We start from the raw sequence: 27446 nt of genomic DNA, 5'->3' as shown, positions 1-27446 counted from the left end.
GTTGGACTACAAGTTAGTCACTTCTGCTGCTCTATGGAGAAATTTTTTTTCAGGAGAGTTCACCCATCACTTTACAGTTGGAAATATTACCATTGTGCAAATCACGTTTATCCCATCCCATCCCGCAAGAAAAGGAGGAGGATAGAGAGGAAGAAAGTGTTCCATCCTTTTACCTATATTGTTCATTCTCACTCTTACTGTTCACATTTCATCTGCCTATCATTTTCTGAATTAGGAGCTGTGGGCTTAAAACCGGATGAACTTCCAAATGTATATTCAAGTGTGCATAAGGCATACCCCTACTGCAGTACATTTATTTTCAGAATATCTGGAATGACCCTTGAAGGTTGGGGGGGGGGGAGGAGAAAAATCAGATGATCCAGGGTTATTAAGAGTAAACAGTGATCAAACTACCATGTAACTGGGAAAGATACAAAAGGAAGAACTTGGGATAAGCAATAGAGGTTCCATGATGTAATTAAATACATGAGGCTTACAATGTTAAAGTGTTTCAGATTTAATCAGTTGAGTCTAGTCCAAAATTATATTACTAGATCAGGTTGAAAACAATACATAAAGCTGCCTATCTTGTCTCCATCTCACATTGCCATTCCAAAGCCAGTAAAACTTCAAACAGGTCAGAAATTATTGGAGTCCAATTTAGAGAAGGGTAATAATGACATAATGTCTGTAACACTCTGTTCAGCCTGCTCCTTGCTGTTCATGCATCTTAATCAGTTAATTTGTATTTAAAGTAGGGGAGAAGCAAATAACAAGGAGTTTAACTCCTCAAAAGCCTATTAAAAATCAGTACAAATGAGTTCCCACAGTCATTATATAAAATTAATTAATAATTGGCATTTTGGGGGACAGACACCTGCTTTGCTATTTCACTGATCTCCTATGCTGACTAAGATTAAATGCATTTAATTGATCTAAATGAAGCAAGACACACACCCATAATAGTAGTAGAGCAGAATACTTATAGTAAGTTCCGGATAGAATCCTTAGAATTCTCACAAAGTGTGCTGGTTCAGCCACAATGTACTTTACATATTGTCTCCACACAATATAAATTTGTTTTACTTTAACCTGTTGCAATCTATCTTCAGGTTCACCCACAGTCTAGAATAGGAACAGCCATTTCCAGAGACACACATATTCAACCCCGATATCATTTTAAAAAATATTCAGAAAAGGCCCTGAGCCACAGTATAGCTACAGTTCAAGACTATTTTTATCGGGTGAATTTAAATGCCTTCTAGACTAGTTTTTCCCATAGACAATTTGAAACAAAAGCATAAGGAAAAATCCCCCTTGTATGTTGATAATATTTAAGGTAATGATTCAGTTTCAAAGCTGATACAGAAAAGCCCATTATTTCAGTTGCATAACAGTAAATAAGCCATATTTTAAAAAATATGCCAACATAAGGATTTCTGTATATAAATAAACACAATCCTTCCTGAATCAAGATGCAGAAAATGCCAGCTGGGACAGGAAGAGGCTCCTGGGAAAAAGAAAGATAGAAGACTCCGCTTTTCAATATCATACCTGGGGAACCAGAAGAATACCGACCAGAGGGAATCTGTTACCCAAAGCACCAAAAAGTATGCCCACCCACCTACCCAGATAGCTGAGGGAGTGAAAAGCATTCAAGAATATTTGAAGTGTTTCTCCAAAGGCAGATTTATACATTTGGGGAGCTGCCACTCTTCAAAGGACAGTCACAGAAATCAATGAGATGCAATGACTTTTCTAATCCTCCAGTCTGCTGTGTGTATGTACATGTGTGTGCATTCAGGGATCCCACATACACTGCTTCTGAAGTCACCCCACTCCTAGACTCTCTCAAATAACACACAGAGCAAGTTAATACTGGCTATCAAGATTTATATTACCCCCCTCCCCCGTTATGGGCTGCCTCAGGCCACACCAAAATTACAATTAATAAAGGGAGAGAAGAGTCAGAAAAATGCCTGAAGATTGTGTTTGCAAGCTGAAGGAGAATTTGGTCAAATTACATTATAAGAATTTGCAATATATACTGCAAGGCTGATACAGAAGCAGTGGCCTACCCCACAACATAGTCTGTTGTGTAAGAAGGCACTCCATCCCTAAAATTTCCGATACAGCACATCTTTATACAGCAAGAGAAATAGCTGAACAGAGGGTTGTGGCACCACATCCTTTGCCAGAGCAGCCAAATGAACAAGAGGGTACTTTTATCTTCCAAGGTCAGATAAGGGCATGTTCATGACGATATGGCCCTACATACACTACAATAACATACTTATAAAAGTAGCTTGCACTCTTCTCTGGAACGTACGTAAAGTTGTCCCCATTGTTGTAAAGCACAAAAGCAGCCCTTTATCTCTCCCAAAATCATACCCCTTGAACTTCCACGCCTTGGATAGGACCAAATACACATGAGTTCTGTTGCTACTTTTACCATCTTAGTTTAGGGCAAAACCAGCATAAAGTTCCTAAACAGAAATACCAATAATGCTGACCTTTGCACTTATTTTATAAATACTCAACTTATACTCAAGACACCCCACAAGCTGGAGCCAATGCCAGTGAGATACGCTTACAATTATTTTCCAAGGCATCCTTGCTACCTGCCTGCGCCTGACTTCTCGTCTTCCCAGGAGAACCAGGGCCCTGGAATGCCTGCGGTCCTTATTGCCTTAATGAGGGGTACTTCCTAGGATTCTCTTGCCCAAGGAATGCACGTGCTAAATGGCTCCAAACAGTTTCCTATTACATAGGCACATACTATTACAATTAAACGCATGAGTAAATAAGTCTCTGAATATAAAATAGGACAAAAACTTAAATCAAAGGTTCAAGAAGTAGGGACTAAAAGGAGCTAATCAGTTTCACTCTCCCTTCTTCATCCCACTTGGCTCCGTCTGAGAGAGGTGATGCTGAAAAAACACGTGCTCATGACAAAAACAGGGTTATAAATATAAAAAGGAATTAATTGTCAAGCACCAGTGACATTGCCAGCTTTGTGCAGGCATGGTGAGCTGGGAAACACACCCTGAACCAGACAGTTAATCCAGGAAAAAGCAGGGGGTTCATCCATAGCACTGCAGCTGTCTGTTGCTCCCTGGGGTTGTATTAAGAAGATTTTCCTCTGGTAGAGAAGAGTTTGTACTTCAAAAAGAAATTCACTGCCAAAAGTGAAGCCATCAAGCTGATGTGAGCCAAATGGTTCAGGAAGTCAGAGAATTTAGTGCTCCCAAATTCTAGACTTAGAGTTTGCCAGTAAAGTCGAATCCATCCTATTACTTGACAACCACCTTCAAGGTGCTGCAGAATCAGGTAAGTTTGTTTCATTATTTTTTTTAAAAAAAACCTGGATGTAAAGACAGTCTGTTTGGCCTCTGCTGTGCTGGAGTGCTAGGATCCACCTGGAGGTGGTCACCGCAATTCTGTTGCCAGCTACTACTCCACTACTACTCCATAATGGCCCGGTACAGTGCAGGCTCAATGTAATCTTCACGGTAGCGTGAATTGATGACCCTCTGTCTTTTTCTTTCTTGTTTGACCTCCTTCTCTGTGAAGATCTCTGTGAAGCGCATGTCGGATGCAACAGACTGTGGGAGAGAAATCAACCAAAATAGTTACTATGAGAATGCCATTCATGTTCTGCATTAGAGGTGGCCCAGCTGATCCCCACAAACAGGTGATCAATTGGGCTTTCAATTTCAGGACTTTTAAATGGCAGCTTCTGAAGCATCAGTTCAGTTTGCCAGTCATTAAAATAAAATTAGGGCTAGTTACAAGGGATTTTACAATGTTTCGAGAAGATCCACGATCGCTGTTTAAAATCAAGGATTGCACCTTGCAGGGATATAGTGCCCCCCTCATCGTAAATTAATAATTAAAATTCACCTATGCCCATAGCTACATGAAATGAACTATCTCAGGCACAGAAAGGTCTGAGTTATAACTTTACTTCTCTGTGAAAAGAACTATATGGATCAGCCTCCCCTGCTCCTTGACTCACCAGCCTTGACTTGACCCTCTTAGGAAGTTCTTCATTAAGAGTGTACACATCATCTCTCTTTGCCATCAACTGGGAGCCATCCTCAAATTCCACCTACATCCAGAAAAATCAGGCAACTGTCAAGTGAGCACAGTAACCCATGCCTTCCTGAGTTCAGGATAATGTCCATCTTACCATCTGTCCCCTCATGGCTTCTGCATTTGTTGAACTGATGCTGAGAAACAAACACTGAATCTGCATATATGCCCTCAAGCGACATCAGGGTGGGAATGGTGAAAGACAAGCTAACAGCAAGAGAGGGGACTGCGAAGGGACTTGGACAGATATTTTGAATCATAGCACACAACCACAATTAAAGCAAGTCAAATTTCAAATGCTCAGCTCAACCAGTGCTCCTTGACTATGGCCAAGCCTAGATGCCATCTGCCACTTGTACAACTGACAAATAAGTTTGTGAATTGAGCAGAAGTAGTAGACCTCCAAGTTAGTAAGCCATCAGGGGGGAAAAAACCCATACAAAAAGACAGGGGAGACAGAAGATAGAGGTATAATCCCTTCTCACTCAGTCCTTACCTGGTACATCTGAATAACATGCGAAGCCACGAATGTAGCTCCATAAACTTGGCCGTCTGTCCATCTCACTTGAACAACTTCACCTCCAGCTGGAGGACCCATTTGGAGACAATCTTGACTCTATCATGTGGGATAATTTTTTTGAAAAAGATAAACATTATCTATTTACAAATGGGAAGAATAAATATTGCCGACTATCCAACCCACTCTGGAGAGAGTTACCAGTTGAGTGGATGAATGGGGATTGAGGAGGCATCAGACCTTTCATTAAGTGGAATTACTGCTCTCTCTTAGTTGCTGTTAGGAATGAAACTTGTGTTACACATAGAGCATTGCTGCCTTAAATAGGCAGTTGTTATCACTTCAAATCTGGTGCTACAACTACACAGCTGTTCTACAGTATGGAATCAGTAGTGGCTAATTCATCTCCGTAGATACCTCTCCCTATTTTTTCTCAATAATACATGTAAAGGTTTAACAATAAAAAACAAAGAACACTTTATCCTTGGTGTTTCAGATATGTGCTCCTACCACAGCTGGTGTTATCTGGCATCCTTTAAAAAAATGATGCTAAAGGTACAAAAACACCGAGGATGAGGAAATGGAAAGTATTTGTACTTTATAGCAGTCAGGCATTTTAAGTGCTCCATTCAGAGTCTACATCCTACAGCCCAAAGTGATACGCTGAGCCCTGTTCAGGTGCTTTAGAGATTTGTCCCACTTCAATGAACACTAATACTTCAGCAATATGAACTGAGATGTAATATGAGCATTCAGGAAGGTATTTCCTTAAACTATACACCCTCTAGTGGAATGGATCTTTCATTACATAGCATACCACAATGTCTTCTGGGTATAAGTTGTCACTGAAGGAGCCATCATCAAAGTTGACCTCATAAAAGGTTTCCTTGGTCAGATTGACCACTTCACATTGGTAGAAACGCCCGTTCTTGTGCTTGCTGATCACTGCTTGCCCCACGGTAAGATCCTGAAGAGCAGCCTTGGCTCGCTGAAGAAAAAAGAAGAGCCATAGTCAAGATAAATAAAACTTCCAAGCTTATGGACCACTGCTCAGGGAGCGAAGCACTTCCAATGCATTTTATGTCCAGGAAGGGTAAGATAACTTGCCCAAAGCTGTAAATTAACACAGAGCCCTAAAATGATATGCTCCTCCATTGAACAAAGGAGATCACTGTTTCCCCTCCCAAGTGCTATGTGTTTTGCTGGTGCATGTTTTTGGATTCCTAACTATTTTCATCCCTGTATGGATATGCAAATGAGTTTAACAGTTAAACTAAATCTAACAGCCTCCATGACCTTACCTCTGCCTGGGATGGAATCTTGTGCCTGAAACAAGTAATGAAGACCACAAAAGGCCAATCATCCGGTTGCATCATGACTCCAGCTGCCTGAGCACAGCTGACATGGAAGGATGTAGGACAGCGGCCATGAGAGCACTGGACGCAACAGCCAGCAGTTCTCTTCCGTCTTTTCTTGCAAAAAACACATTTCTGTGAACAAACCAGTTTAGGGTCAACAGATTCAAGGAACATGACAACCAGAAAAGACTGTGAGTCATATCAGCTTCAAATCTGGCTTGGATGCTACATTTTTAAAGTTTAGGTACTGAAATAAGCACACTTTATATAGGACTGATTTAGAAATATTGAGATAGTTTTTCAAATGTTGTGGATATCTCCAAATTCCATATAAATGTTAACCATTTGCATCTTATGCTTACCTATGTATGTGAGCTTTGTAGTACATCAACTTTTGTTCAAGGGTTTGTCACAAAAATGGATGGACCATTAAACTCCTCATGAATCATTTTTACTGGCTTATCAATTAGCTGTCCCTCCCTGGCAGTCTCCTCACAATTCTTACAGGGCTTTCCCTTCCTCAAATAATTGCTGAGAAATTATCAAGAATGGTGCCTCCAATATCCCTGCTCTCATGTCATATCTGATATGCCCAAAAGTCTAATACCCAAATGACAAAGAACAAGCATCTCATTTAGAGCACAGGACTTTGAACTAGTACATAAACAAGAGTGCCAACCTAGCTGTACAACATCAGCTGAAAAACATGAAATACCTGACAACAAAAGCAGGTTATTCAAAATATAAGATAAATGGGCAACAGTTAATGGACTATGATACCCATTCTAACTGTACAGTAATATGAAAGACTGAGATGAAGGCATGGTGGGAACAAAACACAAAGGCTTTTCCAAAGCATAAATAAAAACAAGTCATGAATTATGTTCATATCACCACACTACCCTGAAAACAGCACACTAAATTTGAGACATACTTTGAGTGAGAGGGAGCTACTGTAATATCAAGAGGGTAGCAGGAAAATCTCTTAAGGAGAAGTGTGACTAAATTATCAATGCTGTCCCCACCTTTGCCTCTGCTTACCCAGTCTCAAAAGTTGTGGAAGTGTAGAAGACCTGCAGCCCTAACCTGACAGTATGTCATTTATCTGGCTCAAGTTTCCATGGGTTTTTATCTTGTATTTTTATCTTGTGAACTGCCCGGAGATCGTTTGATGAATAGCAATATATCTCTTAATAATGATAATGATGATGATGACAGACTCTTGAGCTAGGCAGGGACACTTGTATTCCATAAAAAACTACAGCTGGGTTTTACTTGCTGTGTCCTTAGCCAACTGCCAGTGAATAGCTTATTCATTCATCTTTACTATAAAAATGAGCAATGAATGCTTATCCCTTGTCCTCTCCCTAATTAATTACTGGTCTCCTTTCACAGAGAGGAGGTATAACAATTACTATCTCAGTGGAAAAGAACATCTTTTCCCTTCAGAATTTGTTCTCTGAATTTTCCTATGCTCTTTAAAAAAGAAGTCATCTGCATTCTTTCAAGTGAGAAGTAGATGAGAGGGTTTGGGTTCAGATGTGATAAATTCCTATTTTCAATAGGTCTGTCAGTTCTGATTTGTGTTTTATTATAGGCTTTATGTTTCATTTTTAAAATGTCAATGCACTTACTGATCTCCAGCAAGTAAATACAGTACTGCACTTTCCACAAATGAACACTGCTACTCTAGAACCTTGTGAAGAATAATAGAGAACTCATGCTGTTTAGTTAGCTGCAGGTAGTCTATGCCATATTGCTTTGTAAATTTCCCCTGCTATGCTCAAGGTAATTTAGAACAAAATGTAATGCAACACTGCTTGCTGATGAAAAGGGCTGTTAACCGCACACCATACATAGGATGCAGGAGAATAATGGCCCATTTCCTTGGGATAGTTTACTTTCCCCATCTTTCTCTGCAGCATAAGCAGTCTGCTCTCTCATTATAATGCAACTGGTGTGTTCAACCTGACAACTAGTATGACCAGTGCTGTTGGCATTTCAGTGCCCTCTAATCTCTTGTATCTAGTAGGCTTTTGGGTCTCTCAACCCCTCATAATTACACATCTAGGAAAGATGTGTCCATCTTGCAAGCAGGAGCAAGGTGAATACTATTGACTAAAAGTTGGTGGGAAGGGCTTTGGAATTAGTAGTTTCATGGGAAAAGAGCAGGATGTAAATGCAGAAAACAAATAGTTATAGCTATTCGTTCACTTAGTGGCCTTTGGCAAGCTATAATTCCAGCTTTAAGTTGCTATCTGCAACATAATACAATATAATTAACTTATAGGGCTGCTGTACAGAGCACTGGAACAACGTATATGAAGTGCTTAGAAGTTACAGTATACAGGTTATGTGTTCTACTTTACACCTGTACAATTGCTTCTGCTTCTAATCACACTCCAGCTTCATTTATCTTATTGATTTGAACAACCTTATTTTACATCCTTTATCAGAATGTTGATGGAAGAATAATCAAAAAGCATATGCTGGGATTATTGATCACTTCAAAGGAACAAAACAATCTGCCTTCTTACCAGCCGGAAGCGCTGCAGTGGTATTTTACTGACATCCACTGGACTGCGTTCTGCGATGTTCACAAACTTAGCCTCCAGAACTGCCACAGCACACATAACATGAACCCACCTGAACAACATCAGAAGATGGAGTGTTAGCACATGCTTATAAAAGATGGGCTGCAGGCAATGATGCATCTGAAACCAACAAACCTACACCCACCCCTGCCTTGTACAAAGGTTAGGTAAGCAAATGTGCTTCCTCTCAACCCACTTTGCACCAAACAGGAACTCGTAATTCCCAGATCTGTTGCTTCAAGTTAAGTGAATTATTGACACATTTTAGGAAAAAAGACCTTCCATATTCGGTTACCCAAGTAAAAGGTAAAGGTAAAGGAATCCCTGACAGTTAGGTCCAGTCGCGAACGACTCTGGGGTTGCGGTGCTCATCTCACTTTACTGGCCGAGGGAGCCGGCATTGGTCCACAGACAGTTTTTCTGGGTCATGTGGCCAGCATGACTAAGCCGCTTCTGGCGAAACCAGAGCAGTGCACGGAAATGCCGTTTACCTTCCCGCCACAGCAGTACCTATTTATCTACTTGCACTGGTGTGCTTTCGAACTGCTAGGTTGGCAGGAGCTGGGACTGAGCAACGGGAGCTCATCCTGTCGTGGGGATTCGAACCACCAACCTTCCAATTGGCAAGCCCTAGGCTCAGTGGTTTAGACCACAGCGCCACCTGCATCCCTTCCATATTCAGTTACCCAAGTACTCACTTGTTATCATTGGCTTTTTGAAGTGCACCTCCCCGAAGTGAGCACAAACAGCAATCCTGACAGGTAAGGAAAAAAGCCATGTTACCAAAACAGAAGAAATGAAGAAATTCTCACTTTCATCCTTGTGACAGAACCTTCCTATCTTTCTCAAACACACAAACTGCTCAGTCCTGCAGACTGTACAAGCTTATCTCTCTCTTTTTATTGCATTAACCACTTTTGTCAAGCTAGCATACTAAAGCGGAAGAGAAGTCAAACCAATTCTACTAGAAACCTGCAGAAATGAAGGGCTTAACATACCGTATTTTTCGCACCATAGGACGCACTTTGTTTTAGAGGGGGGAGAACAAGAAAAAAAATTTCTCCCCCTCTCTGCCCAGCGCCCCTTCAGTGAAGCGGCAGGAGGCGCTGCACAGAGAGGGGGAGAACTTTCCCCCTCTTGTTTTCCCGCTCTAAAACAAGGTGCCGTTTAAGGTGCGTTCAGGCGGTTACCTTGGAAGCCTGGAGAGCGAGAGGGGTCGGTGTGCACTGACCCCTCTCACTCTCCAGGCTTCAGGGGGAAGCCCACCACCAGCCCCAAAGAGCAGGTCAGGGAGCAGCGGAGAGGCTCCTACCACAGCCGCGCGTCACCTCTCCAGCCGGGAGAGGGTCACGGGGCTATGGCTTCTTTAGCCCCGTGCGCGCTCTCCTGGCTGGGGAGGTGACGCGCGGCTATAGAGGCTCCTGCCATAGCCGCGCGTCACCTCTCCAGCCGGGAGAGAGTCGCGGGGCTATGGTGTCTTCGCTCCATAGGACGCACACACATTTCCCCTTCATTTTTGAAGGGGAAAAAGTGCGTCCTATAGAGCGAAAAATACGGTATGTCTCATGCTGGGCAGAATGCACTCAATGGGGTTGAGTTCTAGAACAAATGAAGAGGACGTCCTCCTACACCAATGAAAATTGAAGGTGGAGGTGAAGCAGGAACTCTGCCTTATTCAGCTGGATGCTAAGCCTATATACAGCATCCTAACCAAATTGTTAGGTAGTGGCTCTTACAGACCAGTTCCATTATCAGCTCAAGTACCTATAAGCCACATACTAAACAGGACCCAATTCTCTAAACCAGCAGACCAGATAATGGTTCTCAAATGAGCACCATAAATATTAATTTTAACATGGAATCTCAATGTGCAACCTGACATACTGCTTTAGGGAAATTTCAAAAGAGCTACCTCAAAGAATCTTGCACTTTGTAACAGTTCCAGTATGAGGCATTCAATGGACGGGCTACCATTAAACACAGACACAAATACAGGGACTGACTGCTTTGTGTGGGTGTTACGTTCTTGACCCCCCGTGGGCAGCAGCGGAGTGCATGTAAGCACAACCAGCTCCGCTCCACTCCCTTTTCCAGCCACTTTTGGGGACAGCATGATACGTGCATGCACAGTCATGCATCAATTGCACACACCTAAAACAGTCATTGCCTATATATTTCAGTAAGCCAACCTTCCATTTTCCTTTGAGACTATTCCAGGAAGCATTTTCATAACAGAAACTAGCTCACAATATTATTTACATTTCAATAGAACATTTTCATGTATAGAATTCCAAAAGCTATCCCAGTAGCATTGAGTCAAGGCCCACACATATACACAAGAGTTTTTAAGCAAAAGGTATGACATTCAAGATTTTCTTACCTCTTCTAAGGCATTAGCTTTGCATCTAGAGCACTTCCAGTCCTCAGTTGCTTTCGCAGGGGCTACTCCATAACAACCTAACACAAATGAACATACAACTTCAACAGGAGAAGCATTTTTTCTCATTCATATATATATATATATATGTGTGTGTGTGTGTGTGTGTGTGTGTGTGTATGTGTATATTGTCCATTAATACATAAATATGGAGCAAAATGTAAGTTAAATCTAGATTATTTATTTCTTCAATGTTTTCTGAATTATTGATTTTATCCTATTTGGATTTATTGGTAGGTTTGTAAACTGATTTCTCCCCCTTTCTTTTTTGTACTTTGATAGATTGATTTATGTTGTAAATTTCTTTGGGCACAGCTCACTGTGAAGCAGCAGCATATAACTAAACTGGCAAGCTTTTTCAGACTCTACTCTTCCTGCTTCAGTAACTTTATTTACTGATAGAATTAATCACTGCATAGCTGAATACGGCAGTTGCATCCCCGAAAACAACAGTATGGCATTCAGACCAGAGGGAGAAGAAATAGACAACACCAGAACATGAGCGGACTTTAGACTAACCATTCCATCACCCATTCAAATCATAGTAATACATATCTAACAATAGCACTGAGCCTCTTACACGCTTTTCATATTTTATTTCAAAATGGGAATACCCACATTTCTTCATGATTTACCTAAGAACAGTCATGGGGGTAGGGGTAGGTGGGTTTTCAGATCCTGACTCTGGTCACTGTTAGGAATGAGGGGCTAAATTATTAAAACAGGGTAACTAACCAGATTTAGTTTTCTCACTATAAATAGCTAGAGACCGGAAGTGTTAAGAATACCCAAAACATTATGTAGACAATTTATTGTGGCAATCCTAATAGCAGCTGATATTCCTATTGATCATTTGCTGTCTTTTTTTAATGAACTCTTATACAAACTTTCAAGTGGAAGAATTTCACAGTTCCACTACGTGTGGTGTGCAAATGCTTTCTGTATGCTTTTTTTAATCTGCTGCATAATTTCTTTGGCATGCTCTAGTTCTACTATGTGCACAGATTAGATTTCCTGTTCATTTCTTAGCTAATTCACACTAATGCAAGGTATTCCATGCACTTGTTCATTTTATTCTCTGTACAAATCAAGGTAGTTCCCAGAAGGCAGCTCAATAATATTTTTCTGCATCCTTCCCCTTTTTTTATATATAAAAAAAGTAGCAGTGAGTTACCACAGGTCCATCTTTCCCTTTTTAAAACAGAGTAAAATGGAGGGACAGCATTTAATATCATAGCACAGGATCACACCCAGGATATTTAGTACTCACTGGCATGTACTCGAACTTGACACTGTTTGCAAGTGACCAGAAGACTGGTGCCATCTTCCTCCAAGTACGGAGTGGAGAGGCTGACATCTGTGCTGCAGCCAGTGGTAGTAAAGCACATCTCAGGAATCAGGGGCTTAGTTCTCATCTTTCCATCAGCATCTGGAGCTGCCTGCGAGCTCTGGCCTCCACAATCTGCCTGTGAGAGGAGGAAAAAGAGTAATTTAATAGGACACCAGTTTGGAAAGGCAGTTAAGAGTGTAGGTAATAACAAAGGCCACCTACTCATTCAGTACGCTACCTATCAGGTACAGTCCTGTCCAAACACAAGAACTACAATACTCTAGTCTTAAACAGACAAGTAACACAGCCAATGACAAGGTTAGTGACAAATCAGATGTAGATTTAGAACTCCCTAGTGAGAAAGAAACACTAAATATTACTGACACCCCCCCCCCACAACCCAGTAAGCCAACTTGCTGTCAGACCAAAGTACAAATGTGAGGGCATAATTTTAAATAATTTAAACAAATTAAACAAGTAATCATGTGCCAAGATCGAGGACAGGCTAAATTAGACCTCAGTTATCTTGTACTGCAATCCCATTATAGTACCCATTCTGTTTTATTATCTTGCTCCATATTCAATGCTTCCTGGGTCACATCAAACTGCTACAGAGGTTTCTAATAGATTTGGCTCAGAGAAGCTAAATGGAAGGTGTTGATTTAAAGAGACCCATACCCCGCAGCATTTTCACAAGTAACTCTCTATGGAAGCAAACTCTGCAAGGTAATATTGAAGGGAAGGCTTAGTGAACTCTTCCTTGTTTAAGAAAAAAGACCACCAAACAAACTGCACAACCAATAAAATGTTACTGTACAACAGAATTAAGATCAAACAACAGATACAAAATGGTACATGCCTTTTAAGATGCATGCAAATTATTCAGACACATTTCAAGCACTTTTAAAAGGGCATTCTTGAAAACTGTATCCATTAAAACTGTGCTTTATATATATTTCACTAATCATCATCAAACCTCTTATTGGCATCACATACAAACATCCATAGCAAATCAATACAGAATTCCCGCCTTTCCAGTGACACAAAACATTTGTCAAATGAAAGCGGCAAAGCAGTCTAACATTAGATCTCTAGGTCTCCAGTTAGATCAGATGTCTGCAATGTGTTTTGATGACAAAAAACCCAGATAAAGGTATTTAGCCACTAACTTGGTAAGCTCCTGATTATTCCCCAATAATAGAAAATGTATGAAACTCTGGTTTCCATTTGGGGATGCAGAGTTGATCTAGGAACTGCTGGCGGAGATCAATATATAGTTTACATTTAAGAACCATATGTGTAAGAGTTTCCACCTGATGGTCTTCACATGGGCAGATTCTTTCTCCTTCCACCATTCCCAAGAACCTTCCCCATAGGAGGTTTGAAGGATCTGAATTAAACCTGGCCAGCGAAAATGCCCTTCTTTCTTGAGGATTAAGCAAAAATTCAATATAATTGTGGTCATAGGCGCCGACTCCATGGGGCTTGAGGGGGCTCGAGCCCCCTCAAAAAATTTTTTGGGGGGGCTCAGCCCCCCCAATAATCTCGGGCAGGCGCCCTTTCAGCAGAGCGCCGTCGCCCGCCTCCTCCTCACCTGCTCCTTCGCCAGCCAGCCAGCCAGCCGCGCGCCCTAATCGGAGGCACTGCCGGAAATCCCGCGAGAACAGGGGAATCCCGACTGGCCACACCTCCCAGCCAGCCAATCGGCTGGCTGGGGGGGCGTGGCTTGCCCTATTTAGGGCCGGAGCCACTTTATTTGCATATTCATGAGCTTATTTATTATTCATGAGCTTTCCCGGGCCCCCCCAATATTTTTTCTAAGTCCGCGTCCCTGATTGTGGTTAATTTTGTATGCCCAAGAAAGTTGAAAGTTAAGAGGGAAACATGTTTTCTCTGCTGCTGCTGTTAGTTCCTGGTGTTCAATGTCCACAACCTAGTTTTTATTATATCCTTGGCTATTTTCTCTCAGCACTGGTGCACTACAAAGACCTCTAAAAGATTTGGTCTGCTTACCTGGTAGGTTTGGAACAGCATGCAGACTGCACAATAGGGGGCTTGCTGAGCCATGGCTGAGTTGTACTCCTTTTCTGCCTCAAAGTTTGGAGGGCGATTCTGCCATAGTTGGCCGAGTGGCTTTGCCCATGCTTCTATCTCCTCAGTTTCTTCATCTGGTGCCAGCTGCTCTGACATCTCTGCAATAAGATACACAGGGGTCTTTCAAAGCTTACAAACCTGAGCTGCAAAATAGCCAAGTCAAGGGACTTATAGATTGCTGGAAAATTCCTTAATGATTTGACCCACTTCACAAGTACTACCAAACGACACTGGTCTCACTGTCCCCAAAAGTGTACAACTGCCCAGTCCTGCTGAAAGTTTGCTTCACCAGCAGCAATTACAAGCATGGTTCTCACACATGTGGTGCAATAGTGGAAGCTCTAGCATGATGATCCTCAAGCCTATTTAATTTATGGGAAGTAACACAGTACGCACTAAATGTAAATAGATACAAAAAGTGTGTTGAATTTTAGGAACCAAAACAGATCAAAGCCCTGTACCTGCCCCTAACTTGCTGGCTGAAAATTCAATGCCAGAGTAATTCTAGTTCAGTAAGCCACGCATTGCATCTTCTCAGGAATTATTAATCAAAATATTCCAGAAATGAGTAAGAGGACATATTTCAAGGAATAACGTGGGGGCAGGGATTTCGTTTGGAATCCACTTTTTCTCCGTTCAAATTTTACTTCATTAGTCCACATATACACACATTGCAGTTGGAGACAAAATCTGCTTGCTTCCATCCATGCCAGTACGCATTCCCCTTTGTCTTTGTCCCTGCCTTCCAATTCATTCATTCAAATGTGTTCGTTTTGCACAAATGTGGCATGCATGTAGGAAACAAGTGAGCAATACGCACACCTTTAAAAAATCAAAAAAAATGTGTCTGCCCAGCAATTGCACAAGGGCACACATTTGGGAATCCCCAATCCTCACTAGCATCCACAACAGACCTCTATTGCGGTAAGGAAACAACACTGAACTTACCATCATCACTGAGGCCATCTTTAACCAGAAGTGGGTGATGGCGTGGTAGTTTGCTCAGGGGCTGGCGACGCCCTTTTGATTTTTTACGGTCTTTTACTGATCTGATGTACTCCTTCGCCATCTGGAAAAGACAGAGGTAGGTCAGTGGACATCTCTTCAAAGACAACAGATGCAGCACAACATAAACAGATTGCGCGTCGCGGGGGTGGGGGAGAATTTTCAGAACTGAAGTCAGGAAGAAGAGAGAGAAAAGCCGAAATCTGCAAAATGCTTTTGCTGTATCAAGCTACAGGACAGAGTCTGAAAGTGAAAACAGCTTGTTTGTTTTGTGGCTTATGTTCCATGACATACAAGAGTTTCACTCGGAGAAAGTACTCATGTCTTAAAAACCAGAGGTGCAAATATTTAGCTTTTGGACATCTAGAGTTACTTGGTGCCCAAAGCAGAAAACACAGTCCTAGCACAAATGCACACCTATTTAACATCTAGCTTATGCTTGTACTAGCAAAACACTACAAGGATCCAGCTGACATCACATTACATAAAAGAAGACCAGTCTTAAGGTCAAGCCTGATCTATTACACAATTCATACAATTTAGATATCACTGATCATTAGTCTGCTTGCAGCATATGCTACAGCAAGACTGCTCTTGTAATGCAATCCCAATACTAATCTTCCAATTACTTTTGCAAGTTCCTGTTCATTCACACGGGTAGTAGCACTGGCTTTTTTTCCAGAGGGCTGCTCACTGTCCATGCCACCGACTTCTTCTTTAGCATAACTGTGCACTGTGAGAACTTCAGTTTGCTCAAGAGCCTGCCTGGGGAAGTCAGGAAATTCAGAATCTGAAGAACTTGAACACATTGAAGAGCCAGACTGAGAGCTGGAGGCTGAACTCTGCTTCATGGCTGACTGGGTCAAGGCTGAAGTCACAGAATGAGAGATGGAAAGATCCAAAACAGCTGCGTCTGGCTCTTCCTCTTCTAGTTTGACATTTTTCAGTTCTTCGAATTTTACTTCCGAGGAATCTGCATATTCTGGACCAAAGCAAGGTTTAAAGCACTCATTAGTAACTGCCAAATGAGACAAATTCCAAGTGAGGCTTCCAGAGGTGATCCTGGCTATGTCAGCAGTGCCCCAGCAACCTTTTTATTCCAAGACTTCAAACACCAAGAAAACATTCTAGCTCAGTGTCATCACCACCCCACCATTTCTCAGCATGCATGCTTGCACATTTCATAAGCATTTTTTCAAAAAAATGTTATTGTCCATTTTGAATTCTCCACCTGTATAATGTTAAAACTCAACATTAAGGGAAGAGGGAGGGGACACATATTATCCCTACTAGCATGTCCCAGCGCACATTCCCAATCTATTTCAAATCTTTTAAACACTACATATTAGCTACCTTCTAAGGAAGTTAACAATAGGCAATTTATTGTTACCACAATGAACCATTTGGCAATTCTGTATCAGTTCCTTTACAACTTTCAGATGAACACCTCTTGATATGGGGGCTAACCGCTATTCACTTTATTAATTTGTTCTAAAAGCTTTTAATGACACGGTAGTATTGGACTTCTTTTGTCAAATGACTCTGAATAACTTAAGGTGAACATTACTGCAAAGAACCCATCTACTTTCTCTGTGATTGCCCCAGCTTCTTTGAGCATGTATTTTGTAGTTAGATTTAAAGGTTGTGCTAATTTACTGCCTAGATTTCTGCATGTAATGCAGAAACAGTAGCCCTTTTCAATCTAATGTGTGTTGCACCTGGTACATGGCACCAGAGTAACAGTATGAATAAAACCGCAGCAACATGGTACACGCTGATGGGATAGTGCAATGGAGCAAGACCTTGAAGCAGTTACCTGGGGGTGCAAGCCCTTGGTCCCCTTGTAGCACAGGCTCTCTAGCAGGTCCAACAGGCGGTTCTGCCACTTCCATGTCAAACTGCACTGAACCCAGCTCTTCTTTGGGAAAGGCCTCACTTTGGCTCACCTCATGAGGAACCTCTAAGCAGACGCGGTGCCGTTTGGTTCCAATGCGATGCTTGGGCATGCTGCAAAAACAAGTCTTACAAGTTAAGCACAACTGAACCCAGCACAGCAAGTTGCTATCTCTCAGGACTAGTTGATTAATGGACTTCCTGCAAAACAAAATAAATGCATGTATCACGATGGAGACAACAACCGAGAAGGGTGATAGAAACCATACCACACTCTTCCGCAGAGTAAATGGACATTCATTGACATCAATGAATGTCAATTCATCAATTCGTCAATTCATCAATGAATTGACATGGTAGGTTTCTGGATGAAACATCTGCTCTGGACCCATTCCAGTCCGGCTTCCGCGCTGGTCATGGGACCGAGACGGCTCTGGTCGCCCTAACAGATGATCTCCGCAGGCAGCTGGATCGAGGCGGGTCAGGGCTGCTGATTCTTCTAGATCTGTCAGCAGCCTTTGACATGGTCGATCACGAACTCCTGGACCACCGCCTTGCCGACGTGGGGATCCAGGGCACAGTCCTTCAATGGCTGCGCTCGTTTCTCTCTGGTCGGGGACAGAGGGTGGCGCTTGGGGGGGAATTGTCATCACGCCACTCCTTGGTGTGTGGAGTGCCTCAGGGTGCAATTCTCTCCCCGATGCTTTTTAACATCTTTATGCGCCCCCTCGCCCAGCTTGTCCGGAGTTTTGGGCTGGGTTGCCATCAGTATGCTGATGACACCCAACTCTATCTGTTGATGGATGGCCATCCTGACTCGGCCCCAGACACACTGACCAGATGTCTGGAAGCTGTGGCTGGATGGTTACGTGGGAGCCGGTTGAAGTTAAATCCTTCGAAGACAGAGGTCCTCTGGCTGGGGCGGGACGATATGGGATCGAGGGGGCAACTCCCATCTCTTGCGGGGGTGCAATTAGTGCCAGCACCAGCCGTTAAGAGTTTGGGTGTAATCTTCGATACCTCCCTTTCTATGGAGTCGCAGATTACAGCTATAACAAAGGCGGCATTTTTTCATCTCCGCCAAGCTAAGCAGTTGGCCCCTTATCTCTCTCGTCCTGACCTAGCCACTGTGATCCATGCGACGGTCACCTCCAGACTGGATTATTGTAACTCGCTCTACGTGGGGCTGCCCTTGAGACTGACCCAGAAACTCCAGCGGGTGCAGAATGCCGCGGCGAGACTCCTTATGGGGTCTTCGCTGCGAGACCACATTCATCCGGTATTATACCAGCTGCACTGGCTCCCGGTGGAGTACAGGATCAGGTTTAAGGTGCTGGTTTTAACCTTTAAAGCCCTATACGGCCTAGGACCCTCGTACCTACGGGACCGCCTCTCCTGGTATGCCCCACAGAGAAACCTACGGTCTGCAAATAATAACATCCTCAAGGTCCCAGGCCTCAGAGAGGTTAGGCTGGCCTCAACTAGAGCCAGGGCCTTCTCGGCTGCAGCTCCAAACTGGTGGAATGCTCTGTCAAAAGAGACTAGGGCCCTGCGGGACCTGACATCTTTCCGCAGGGCCTGCAAGACAGAGTTGTTCCGCCAGGCCTTTGGTCAGGGCGCAGCCTGACTCCCTCCTCTGGCAACCTGCACATAATTCTGCTTAATTGGTTGCCATCAATTTGATTTAATTAATTTTTATAATGAAATATTTTTAGATTGTGTGATTATTTGACTGATTATTTGATTGTTGTTAGCCGCCCTGAGCCCGGCTGTGGCTGGGGAGGGCGGGATATAAATAAAATTTATTATTATTATTATTATTAATGCTTGGAATACATTTTACAGCATTTCCTCCTCAGCTTTAAAAAGATCCCTGTTTTACATAAAGGTCCTGAGAGACTTGACTATTATGTAGCAATGGAGTAGCCATCTTCAATGTAATGTATCCATCACGGATACAGACTTAAGGTGAAAAGGCTGTGAAAAGGCAGGGTAATCTAGTCAGATGTTTGCAATATATTAAATCAACTCAGCTTTTTCTGTAAAATGCTCCCTCACAAGCCTACAGTGAAAATATATTTAAAGAAAATGCTGATCAAATAGCACTAAGTAGCCTTCTCAGCTATATGGTTTTTATTTCCTGCACTCATCTAAATATTCATCACCCCTCTGCGAGCCAGAAAACATCAAAACAAGAATTTGCTGATGGCCATGTCCTTAAGTAGGTTGATCATCACTTTTGATCAAATTTTTTCATAGGAAAGGAAGGTAATATCCAGCTACTGAATTGGCCACTTCACAATTTCTGTGTACGGTATAAAAAAACAAACATACCTCTTCTTCTCCATATCTTCCTCTGCTTTGCATCCTTCTTCAGGTTCACTTTCCTCAGGACATTGCTTCTCCTTCTTAACTTTCTGGAGGAGCTCTCCTTTAAGGAACTCAGCTGCCTCTGGAGTTGGAAGTGTGTGGTCAATGACAGTTGCATCTTTCCCTGCTTTCCAAAGCTTGTAGCGTTCTGGCTGGTATTTTCTCACGAAGACATCCATGGAGATTTTGACCATGTCCTTTCGGCATGAACACTGCATGGAATAACAAACCAAGTGAAGCCACTTCTATTTCTATTTCCGTCCAATGTTACTTTACTCTGCTACCATGTTTTCCCTCCAATGATTTCACATACTATGTCCAGTCAGAACTAATAAGCAGGTACTAGGACTTGAGATTGAAAATAATAATGTGCAAAAAGGGAGTGGATAACAGAGGTAGGGGGCTCCACTGACTAATTGGAAATGTATTTGGGGAGTGCTGGGTAATAAGTGTGTACATCCAATTCCTGTCTAGTATTCTTAATATCAAAAGTTGTGAGCTGTACTCTGACATCAACACATTTGTTAGTTGGTGTAACAAATGATTAATGATGAAATAAAAAAAGGACCCAGTGAATGGCCTAGAACCATTTGTAGCTGCCCCACTGCTCTGATCAGTGTGCAGCTCTGATCAGACCCTTGGATGGGAGAGAACTGGGAGGTTCAATAAAATCTCTCTCTCTCTCAAAACATATATAAAGAGTACTGGGAAACTCAACAAGTCTCATTACCACATTGTTATTTCACAAGCCTTGTGCTTTATACAGTAGATGAAACAAGATTTGCCTCTATTTGGGGAACTATGCAGGAGCAGCCAGAGCAGTGGTGCCATAAAGCTGCCCTGACGCTACTTGTGGCTACTTACTTGGCCATTGTGGGGAAAGATGGAAGCAAGATCAGAGCTCTCCCTATACCAACAATCACTGCTGCTTACCAGAATGGGGTAGAGGTGTAAAGGACTCCAAAGTTCTCTAATCAAGTCCTCCCACTGCACATTTTTAAGCATAATCAATCTTAGAAAGACTAAACTGGCTGATTCGACTTTGCAGCCCAGAATCACCAACAAAAATATTTGTTATAAAAATACAGTAGTTCCAAGATCCCCTTTTCAAAAAATCAGGCTTTTTTTTTTCAAGCAGCAAGCAAATTGACACCTACTAGTACAGACTGCTTTCCATACTCAATCCACCGAAGTGTGGCAAAATTAGTAGATTCAGCACAGTTGAAGCCATGATTAAAGCCAGCATGGTATCCATAAGGAAAGGTTATCATGAATTCACCTGCTTCTTGGGTCACCTGTAAGACAGGAAGGCCACTTAAGATTATCTGCATTTCACATTATCTCTTACTTGTAAGTTCTAATACTATGAATCCAAAATCATAGGGCTCAATTACCCTTTTGCTCAAACAATTAAATTGTCAAAGGCTGATTTACTTGCACTATTCTCAAATTTCTAGGAGACTGAGAACTTCTGCAAATTGAACTATATATGGCCAATTTCAATCTGGACAGAAGAAGAAATGAGGTGCAACATACATTTTAGTTAAAATTTTATTTGGCCACATGTACATTCGTAAACAAATATTTAGACAAATTATGTATCAGCTGAGACTGAGTGACTAAAACTATCTTTCAATGCTATAGTAGTGCCTTTTCAATTTCAATTAGAACTGTGAAACTGTTATTAGAATAGAGATGTGGCCAACCCCTATGTGGCCAACCCCTATGTTAAGGCATGTTATGCTAAGTAGGCACAAATCAAACAAATAATAATTTGCTACATCCCTCTGCACAGCATCAAACCCTGCACCTTATAATTCACTTGCAGAAGTAAACTATCTTGTCCAGTAAGTTTAAGACCAGACCTTTCTAGAAATAGGAAGGCCAAAGTTTAAGGGATCTCATAAGAGATTTCGTATTTTCTGGTGTTTTCATCAACTTCTCAGAAATCCAATTCCTGTCATCTTACAAAGATCCCTGATGCTTCCTTAGATGTACTCTAAAACTGCAGTAATGCCAATGCTCCTTTCTCACCTTGTCAAATGGAATGCCATATTTCTTCAATATTGATGGAGATATTAGGGTCATCTTGTGACGAAGGAAAGCTTCACAGCTCTGGGCACTTCCAGGAAAGAACCCTGTTTAAATAAAGATGTTATATGTGTTCCTGGATGAAAAGGGCTGCTCACATAAATACCCTTTGGCTACATTATTTAACACTTTATTCTCGACTCTTGCTACTCAAGCAGGAGAGAGAGACAAGACTGCAAAAAAATCAGACCATTATCATGCTCTCTCAAAGGTGACTGTACTCACTTGTTTCAAATGGAAAGGTGAACAGTCTTTCCTTATCTCATCTCATAGCACAATACAAATTATGTCACAGACTCAGAATAAGGACCAAAATAATGAAAATGGGGGAGGGGGACACCTCACAATAAAAACCCCAAGAACTAAGGTGGAGATTAATATCAGTTTTTTAGACTCTTAATAGAAGCTGCATCTTGTTTGTGGTTTCCAAAGAAAGTGAAGCTAACTAGTGGATTTCCTTTAATCAAGCTGAGTAAAAAACATTTTGAAAGCCTAAACAGATTACAATTAAGACAATCAGCCTAACTTCAACACCCCCCCTCCAAGTAGGAGTGCAGGAATAAAAGCAAACACTTCATTCCCAGATTCTAAGAATGGTTACCACCACAAAGAAATTTCCCTTCCCACACACTCATTCAGAGACCAAGTGTCTCAGCAGAGATATTTCCCAGCCCTGCTCGGTCTTTAACCGGAGATGCCGAGTACTGAACCTGGAGCTCCATTATGAAGGATATGTGCACTACACACTGGGGTACAGTCCTTCCCCACACCCAAGGTCTCTTCTCGAAATGGTTTTCCAATTTCTCCAATGTCAGGCATTGCCCAAGGAAGCCAAAACTAGCTCCCAGCAGTACAACCATCACTGTTGTATTATATACTGTATATTTATACATTTTGGCACGATTATTACAGTGATCTACTGGATTGTGCTGATGAGTAATGCTTTCTCTTTCAGCTGCAAGGACATAGCAATTGAGGAACTAACTTTTATTTGAAGATACATGAAAAGATGAATGTTTGTCCATATCTTCACCTATGTAGTCCTTAAAAAAGAAAAGGGAGCTGTGCAAGGGTAATAGTCTTCCAACATTGCTCATTTCAACATTCAGAAACTGACTGTGATTTAATAAATTTCATCACTCCACTAACCTGTCAGTTGAACTGTATGGGAACTAGGGTAAGTTGCTGCACTAGAAAAGGTTTTTCCCTCACGTGCAACAAGTTCTTCCTCCCTGCTGTTAGGTTTATAATGCTGGATTAGGGTTATTGCCATGGTAGTGTTAAAGCGAAAGTAGATCCTATGGCTCTTCAGAAACAATCAACTGCATACATCCACTGAGACAGAAAGAGATGGTTACCTTTAGCAAGGCGTTCCAGCCGCTTCCCATGCTCTGGAGGAATGGAGTACCTGTAGTCACAAACACGTTAAGTAAAGAAAAAGCATAGCGGAGCTTGGGGTTGAAGAGCTTTAGATATCATAATAATAGTAGTAGTAGTAGTAATAATAATAGGAAATAATGGAGAAAGAATTTCAATTGCTAAGCTACCAACATTTATAGGCCAATTTTGTTCTTTTCCAAACTAAGGAAGTCAGAAAGTTTGCTTGCCCATGAGACTCTTACTAGAAATACAGAATGGTAAATATAAGTAAAGTTTATATACAAAATGCTTTTCCATAACAGGTTCTCTCACCATGACTTGGGCTCCCCAAAATGCAAGTAGTTGATGCTGTAGAGATCCATGTCCTCTGTGTGCCAGGCAAATGATGTTTTCCACATTCCAAAGTAGAGATATGGTGTATTCACCCCCTCAATAGTAATGCCACTTTCATTCTCTACTACATCAAGAATTGTATTCAGATGGCCAATATTCCAGTCATCTACATGCTGAAGAAATTAAATGAAGCCAAACAGAAACAAGCAATTAACATCTTATCAGCTGTAATAACTAATATTATTTGTCCTATATTACTGCTAACCTCTGCTCCTTGCCCTATTGGTAATTTCAGGGACAGGTAAGTCTGCACTTGCTTCAGTGACACCCTACAATGGTTAGAGCTCAGCATCAAGGTTAAGAGTTTGTAATCACTACTGAAAACAAGGTAAACCATACACAAGTTAGAGACACCTATTCATAAGTTTGCTTCTTACCTTGTCATAGAGTGTGCCATTAACATCTGCACCATATATTGGAGCATTGAATGTGAGGTTCTTCCAGTATTTGCGTTCAAGGTCTTCAAAATCAGTATATCGAGGGGTGCAGTATCTAAAATAGAAGGCAGTTGATTTTCACTTTCTTTTTCATAGGCATATCTCATAGAAATGTCAGAAAAAGTAGCAGTCATTTTTTTAAAAAAAATGATTAGTCTTAATAAAAATGTATTATAGAAAACAGATCAGATAAGCACTATGGATAGAAGGAATATGTATAAGTATAAACATGCAGAACTAAGAAGCCAAATGTTCCATTCTTGTTCTTTTCTACTTTTAGTAATAATGTTTATACGCTATGCAGTCAGGCTCAAGTTCTTTGCCAAAAAACTGATTTGCATAATTTGAGAAGGAAAAGACCATTAAGAAATACAGTACATGACTGGATAATTTTATCTCAATTATTCTGGTGATAATCTTTGACAAAGAACACCAGTGTTCCTGGGTGGTCAGCAGGGATAAACACAATTCCCATGAGCCACAGAACAGGACGAAACATCAGTTTCTTATGGGTGCAAGAATTGCAATGCGCAGTAGGGGATCCTTGGGGCTGACTCATGCCTTTGTGTATGAAGAGGTGTTCTTTTTGTTAAAACTAAAGGACAGGTCATACATGGGCATTGCTTGGCAGTCATTTAAAAAAAGAAACTAGAGCAGGTAGTTGATGTAGTGCTCTCCATGTGTTTTGGACTACAACTCCCATTAGCCCCACCCAGCATAATTAATGGCCAGGAATTGAAGGTGTAATCCAACATCATCTGGAAGGTGCCATGTTGGCTATCACTGTGATAGACAAAATTACAGAATAGAAATGTATTTAAACTTTCATACTTATCACTATTTGCTATCCTCCTGAACTCCCGAACTGTCATAGCTTTCTTCTGGATGTTATATTGTGTGAAGAGGCCTGACTGGCCTGTGACCACTTGCTGAATAGGAGCTGGGATGTTCACATCATCAATATCATCATACCATTTGCGTGGTTTCCATTCCTTTGGAGGAACAACCTAGAAAGTTCAAAAGACAAATGATACAATGGTTCAAAATAGCAAGTAAATAAAACCTGTAGAAGTAACCCAGTAAGGCATATGATTTCATAAGATATTATTCCAAGGGTACGGCTGCATATTCCTACATTGCAGTGGGTTGGAGTAGATAATCCTCAGGATCCCTTCCAACTCTACAATTCTATGATTCTATAATATAGTTTTCATTGGCATAATGCTTTGATATAATTAGTTGGGACTAAGCCTCATTGAATTAAATAGCTCATACTTCTGAGTAGACATGGTTAGAATTATACAGTCATTAAAATGTCTCAACTTTTAATATGGGGGGGGGGAAATCACCCTTCATCTCAAATATTGTTAAGCAAATAGTATTAGATAACGTGCAAAATTTCCATGTCTGACTATGAAAATCTAAAGAACTCAATTTTTATCAGTGAGGAATATTAAGACCTATTTGTACTGAAAATAAGAACTATTTCCTTAGCATCAACGGCATGCAGCTGTGTATCAAAACTTTCCAAAGACACGTCTTCACTGCAAAATACATTTCTCATTAGCACTATGCTGTGGTTCTCAACAAATTACAGTAAGGCAACTTAGGCACATTTGCTCATTCAGCAGTATGTAAAAAAAATAAAACAGGCAGAAAGGGAGTGGCGTTCAGGGAAAATTTGGCAATCCTACCTGTCACTAAATATAATGGGTTTGGACTAAACATGATTTTGGCTTTAGGTGTGATCTCTGGAATGTAACCCCCATGTAAGTAAGTTAACTATACACTATATTTTTCTGAATCATACTAGAGAACATTTTGAACACTTTTGTGGTCTGTTTTACCTTTGCCAGTCCAGCTCTATGAGCTCCTTGCGACTCTATATACGCAATGTAACGGCTGAAGTTTTTGAACTCTTCCATAGTTGGGTGGAATGTCATTATTCTCGCACTTGGATTCGGGTTCTCAAATTCAGATGCCATGGTTCTTGTTCACAATTGTCCTTGTCACATGTGAACCAGGAAAAAAGTGCTCTAATACAAACAACCATTCAAATAACACAAATAAATAATCAAATCAGGCCTATCCAGGATAGTTTAAGCATAATATATAAAGAATGCTAAACATAAATGAAGGCATTTCCCCTCCCATTTCCCAAAGATCAATAACCCAACTATCTTGGGAGTGGAATGACAATTTTTTTAAAAAAAAAATCCTCCTAACTTTCACCGTGTTTTACTCAACAGCTTGTGCCTCCTAAACATCCGTCACACTGTAAAAATCCCCTCTCAGAGAACAAGTACCAGGGTATACTGCCAACACTACTGTTTGTGAAAGACCCCACCATTCTCACTCTTGGGATACTGGAAGGTGCTCTGATGGTTGGCTACAGAGGATACGGTATGACAATGCTTTTGCTTTTGTTTTATTGAGAGCATTTCCTGACACGGAAGCTTGAGTTACATTTCTCACCAAAGAGTTACTTTCTCCTCCAACAAAGACATTTATCAATCCTGAAAGGCCATGAAGCCTAGGGGAAAGAGGCAGCAGTATGGCTATGAATCTCGTTGATGGGGCCCACAAGCAGGAAAGGGTTACTACGCTCCTGTTCTTCTTCTTCTTGGGGGTACCTGGCTCTTCTCGGTGAGAAATAAGATGCTGGACTAGACAGGCCTTTGATATGACCCGGTGTTACGGCCAGCAAGGCTCTTCTTAGGAGAAGGATGTCTCCTTGACAGGGGCACGTGCGGTACTGTTTGATGGGCCGGGCCTGTTTGGTTTTGTACACACGGGAGAGAGGCCTGCCTCTCCAGGAGAAGAAAGGAAGCTGCGCCCGTCGCTGCGAGACGTGAGGGGCTTAGCAGCACTCATCTTTGTAGGGGCGCCCAGGGCTGCCTCGGGCTGCGCCTGCGGTTACAAAACCCGGCCTAGGGGAAGCGAGGAAAATCGGGTCGCTAGCTTGTGCGCGGAGGCGGCGAGACCGGCCGTCCCTCACCCCTTCCACTCATGAAGCCAGGGCCTGGCACCACACGGCGCGGCTCTGAGCCCCGAGAGAGATCAATTCAGCGGAGAGGGGAGCCCACCCTCCATCCACTCCCACCCGAAAGGACTGTCTTCCGCTGCTCTCGACGGTTCCCGTTCCTCAAACGCGACTTCAAGCCAACCGAGAGGGGCCCCACCCGGACCCGCCTCGCTCCCCACTCCCCCGTTCTCGCTACCCTCGCGGCTCAGTCAGTCAGTCAGTCAGTCAGTCCGCCGCCCGCCCCCGGCACTGCCACGGCTCCCCCAAGAAAGCCCCCTTAATTCGTACTCACCTACGTGCATACAAGCACCACCTCCGTCTTTGCCAAGGCCCAAGGCTCGAGTATTAGCCTGGGGCCGAAACCGTCCTATGCTCCGCCCCCTCCCGGTTGCGTCGGGGGGCGCTTCCCAGTCACAGTCCAATCCCC

At 42.1% G+C, this 27446-nt stretch overlaps 1 protein-coding gene and 1 long non-coding RNA gene across 2 annotated transcripts in view; one reads left to right on the top strand and one right to left on the bottom strand.

Moving 5' to 3' along the window:
• Nucleotides 1-501: 501 nt before the first annotated feature.
• KDM4A (lysine demethylase 4A) lies at nucleotides 502-27446 on the bottom strand. Its single transcript, XM_081195240.1, has 22 exons — nucleotides 27312-27446; nucleotides 25842-26030; nucleotides 24826-25001; nucleotides 23935-24049; nucleotides 23477-23670; nucleotides 23143-23192; nucleotides 21728-21831; nucleotides 20851-20988; nucleotides 19658-19905; nucleotides 17247-17437; nucleotides 16060-16412; nucleotides 15374-15494; nucleotides 14345-14523; nucleotides 12272-12467; nucleotides 10945-11021; nucleotides 9263-9318; nucleotides 8508-8616; nucleotides 5914-6102; nucleotides 5430-5600; nucleotides 4592-4711; nucleotides 4019-4111; nucleotides 502-3605 (listed from the first exon to the last, which is right to left on the bottom strand). The coding sequence occupies exons 2-22, from the start codon at nucleotides 25977-25979 to the stop codon at nucleotides 3465-3467; spliced, it is 3159 nt and encodes a 1052-aa protein (XP_081051366.1). The 5' UTR covers nucleotides 25980-26030; nucleotides 27312-27446; the 3' UTR covers nucleotides 502-3464.
• LOC308587579 overlaps nucleotides 26037-27446 on the top strand; it is a 66637-nt gene continuing 65227 nt past the window's right edge. Inside the window, exon 1 of the long non-coding RNA XR_014008464.1 lies at nucleotides 26037-26397. This is a non-coding gene — a long non-coding RNA (uncharacterized lncRNA). The remainder of the gene's footprint in view (nucleotides 26398-27446) is intronic.

This window comes from Podarcis bocagei (genome assembly GCF_964188305.1).
Source record: "Podarcis bocagei genome assembly, chromosome: 5".
In the NCBI taxonomy this organism is placed as follows: domain Eukaryota; kingdom Metazoa; phylum Chordata; class Lepidosauria; order Squamata; family Lacertidae; genus Podarcis; species Podarcis bocagei.
The sequence above is the reverse complement of the archived record's forward strand: the minus strand, read 5'-3'. Positions and strand labels throughout refer to the sequence as shown.